The sequence below is a fragment of the Corvus brachyrhynchos genome, unplaced genomic scaffold (assembly GCF_000691975.1).
Source record: "Corvus brachyrhynchos isolate BGI_N302 unplaced genomic scaffold, ASM69197v1 scaffold239, whole genome shotgun sequence".
NCBI classification, from domain to species: domain Eukaryota; kingdom Metazoa; phylum Chordata; class Aves; order Passeriformes; family Corvidae; genus Corvus; species Corvus brachyrhynchos.
Window position 1 is genome coordinate 4,430,148 of NW_008246057.1, and position 3,596 is coordinate 4,433,743.

General features: G+C 35.4%; 1 protein-coding gene across 2 annotated transcripts in view; it reads left to right on the top strand.

Annotated features, from left to right (window-relative positions):
- CPNE8 (copine 8) overlaps nucleotides 1-3,596 on the top strand; it is a 67,569-nt gene that overhangs the window by 12,279 nt on the left and 51,694 nt on the right. For both annotated transcript variants that reach the window (XM_017746015.1, XM_017746016.1), the window contains exon 4: nucleotides 2,260-2,363. In XM_017746015.1, the coding sequence (XP_017601504.1) occupies nucleotides 2,320-2,363 (44 nt within the window). In that variant the 5' untranslated portion in view covers nucleotides 2,260-2,319. The remainder of the gene's footprint in view (nucleotides 1-2,259; nucleotides 2,364-3,596) is intronic.

Genomic DNA, 3,596 nt, shown 5'->3' on the forward strand with positions numbered 1-3,596 from the left:
GCTGGGATCCATGGAGCGGTGATACTTTCCTTATTCTGTACCTGTCACTCTTTCTGTCCCCCCCACCTATTTTCTACTTCTTTCTCTCTCTCTCTCTCATACTTACCATCAACTAAAACCCTTACTATTGTTACTGGCATATGGTCTCGTTTGCGCCTTAATTCGGGCAGAGGAATTTCCAAAGAACCTTAATAAAACTGGGTCATAACACCATTTAAGTTGGAAAAGGCCTTTAAGATCATTGAGTCCAAACATATTGAAACACAGAATTTTAAAAGAAACATAAAGATTTAGTTAGAAGGTTAGCTGTGCTGAATTTAGTTAAAATAGAAGTGAGCTTAATCAATTAAAAGTTAATAGTTAAGAAGAGCTGGACCTCAAATGAGTTTTCAAGATGTGAGTAACTGATTACTAAATAACTGATTACCTATCACTTTTATGTTTGTTTAGCTGTGCTTGGAATGAGAAACAGAAACATTGATAAATAGATTTAGGGAATGTAAACAATTGTCAATTTCCTCCCTATCTGAGAACCTATTTAAAGTCACTCAAAGAGGAACTGGAAGGTCACCAAAAGTAATTTGTATTGTTAAAACCCAGGAAGGCAGAAAGGTCAAATTGAGGAAGACTACTACTTCATCTTATGAGACCACTCCCCTAATAAAAAGACCACCGACTCAATTCAGAGAACATACTAGGCATGCTTAATGACATTTAAGCTAATTTCCATACGAAGCGGAGAATGGGAGGTGTTAATGTTATACATATGCATTTGTTTTTTGGTTATTCATAACTTTTATAGATAAATAAACTCTGTGTCAGCTTGTACCTTTGTGCTGCATATCAGGGAATTATCCGGCGCAGCTGCGCGGCGCTGGAGTAAACATACACTTTATAACTCTAAACTGTTAGAGAGTCTTTGTCCGTCTCATTTGGGTATCGATATTAGATCCCTACCCATATTTTTGTAAATCAGTATGTGAAGGAATCACTTGCGTAGCCCATGTAAAAAAAGTAAACAGACAAAAAACCTGAAGCCTCAACTAAAACCCAAACCAGTAATTTAAAATATTGAAAGAAAAGTTAGTAGTGCCACTGAATTCAGTCTCTTGAGTTTTATAACAATCTAAGTATAATTGATGAGAGATAAAGGTGACAGTGTAATGGGTATTCAGTTAGACCTTTTCTGGTCTCAGTGTAACTTGATCATCAGCACATTGCATATTTATCTTTGGTTACTGATACACTCTGTAATACGTTGTAAATCAAGTCTGGCAGATTTCCCAAGGGTAACGTGGTTGTAGTGTAAAATGAAATACTGTTTATTGAAAAAAATGCAGAATTGAAGATATGAGAAGTACTTACAAATTTATGATGTTTTATTATTTTAAAAAATTAAAACTGATGCTTAGCTGCCATTTTATAACTTCTTTTTCTTTTGAAGTAACTTCTCCTTTGGATTCATACATAGTTCTATTTCTAACTGAGCTATAAAATTTAAACCCATGATATATGAAATATGACAATCATGGCATAATTTAAGAGAAAGGAACCTATGTGTTCTCCAGCCTCCTGTTCATCTGCTGTGTCTGGGTCACCCTTCTGATCCATGAAAAGCCATCTCCAAAGTTGGACCAGGTTGCTCTGGGCCTCCCCCAGCTAAGGTTTGAATTTTTTTTAAATCAAAATATTTTCAGCTTGACAAGACCTGAGGCACTTCCTATAAACACCAGGAAACAAAAGGCATTTTGCCAAAAGCTCAGAGAGAGGAGCAATGAAGAGAGAGCTGAACTGAGGTGAAACAGGAGATGGATAGTGCAAAAATTATACATTTGCAGTGGTAGGACTGCGTTCCCTAATATTTAAAGCTATCTGAAATAATATATGCAAGGTTTTGCTTGCTGTTGTGTCTGGTTGGAGATTTTTTGGTGGGCTTTTTTTCTGGAAACAGTGGATTTTTGTTATTGATTCAAGTTTTTGTGGATTTTTATTGGCTTTGGGAGCTGATGTTGATACAGTTTAGGTCATACAATACAAGGTGTGTACCGCTCTATATTGAAATATGAGGTCTTCTGCCACTCTGTCTTCATCCACAGATAACTGATCTGTTCATGTGAATGTCGTAATTTTCTTTCATGGCATCTGTTTAAGAGAAGTTTTTACAGGCTCTCATATACCTCACACATTCCTGGTATTGGCAGTTTATTTAATTCTACTTCCTTACAGCATGTAGCTTAAACTTGCACTTTTCTTTTACAGTTTGGAAGAACAGAAGTAATTGATAATACTTTAAATCCAGATTTTGTAAGAAAATTTATAATGGACTACTTCTTTGAAGAAAGAGAGAATCTGCGATTTGATTTGTAAGTTAACAATCTGACTCTAACATTGCAGCCTCTGTAAGCATGTAAAGTTTTGTCCAACATAAAATTAACTTGAAGAGAGGTGGTATCTATTGACATGGGATAAATTAATGTAATAAACATGACTGACTTAGGATTGCTTCCTCAGTAATAAATGTGTAACATTGTAATGACGGAGTTTTAAGAAATTGGCAGGTTAACTAGTCAAAGTACAGTTATACTTAAAATTATTACTTTCAGAAAATAGTTAAAGAGCAAAAGATGTCAAAACATTAAAATATTCTTCCACCATAGCCAGCAAAACAGGTATGAATATACTGTCCAGAAATAAAATACTGTACAAGTAGTACAGAACCAAAAATTTCTTTACTTTGCATCTAAATATACTAAATTTTAAGATTTTAAAACAGCAGCAGTTGTTCTAGAAGTAGATGGCTTTTGACGTTATTCCTGATGTGCTCATTTCATACCACTGGTGGAATTGTTTTGACTTTCACTTTATTCTTTGGAAAATAGAGTTGAGAGTCCAGTCACCAGGTCATGTCACTGTTGCATGTCATCTCTTGCATTTCAGTCCATTCTGGTTGTTTCAGTCTTTGTGATAATCAAGCTTGTCTTGTTTTTTTAATTTTCATCCTCTTTTTTATTAGCAGTTCTTTCTTAACCTTGCCCTAAGAGAGAATATGAATAACCCTCATAGACAATTAATTTTTGCTGCAGTTTTGCATCATACTATGCATAGTGGCCACAAACTTTCTTTACATATCCTTTTTTAGCTGAAGAACTCTTTTCCCATTTCTTTATTTGCTTTGCAAGATGTACTAGACCACCTGTTTCAAGGAATGAAAGGAAATACTTAATGCCAGGAAGATTACAGGGTGCTTTGAGGTGGCTAGGTACAAATTCTTCCACTTTCACAATGGAAGCCTGATGCAGACTTTGTTTGTAATTTTAAAAGTTGGGTTTAATGCCATTCAATCTGTGGAGTTATAACTATTGTGGGTTATTTTAAGTAAGTTTTAAGTCAGAGCTAATCAGTTCGTGAAATAAAGGATCCTTCTCCAAACATTGCTGAAATAACCACACAGTGGGGGCTGTGTGGAAATCTGGATTTGTTTGCCTCTTGCTTCTCAGAGAATGCATGTATCTTTTGGGGAGGGGGCAGTGCAATAAAAGAGAAAAGTGAAGGAAATGAACTGAAAAAGAGGAAAGCCAAGCTCAGTCTAGGGAAAG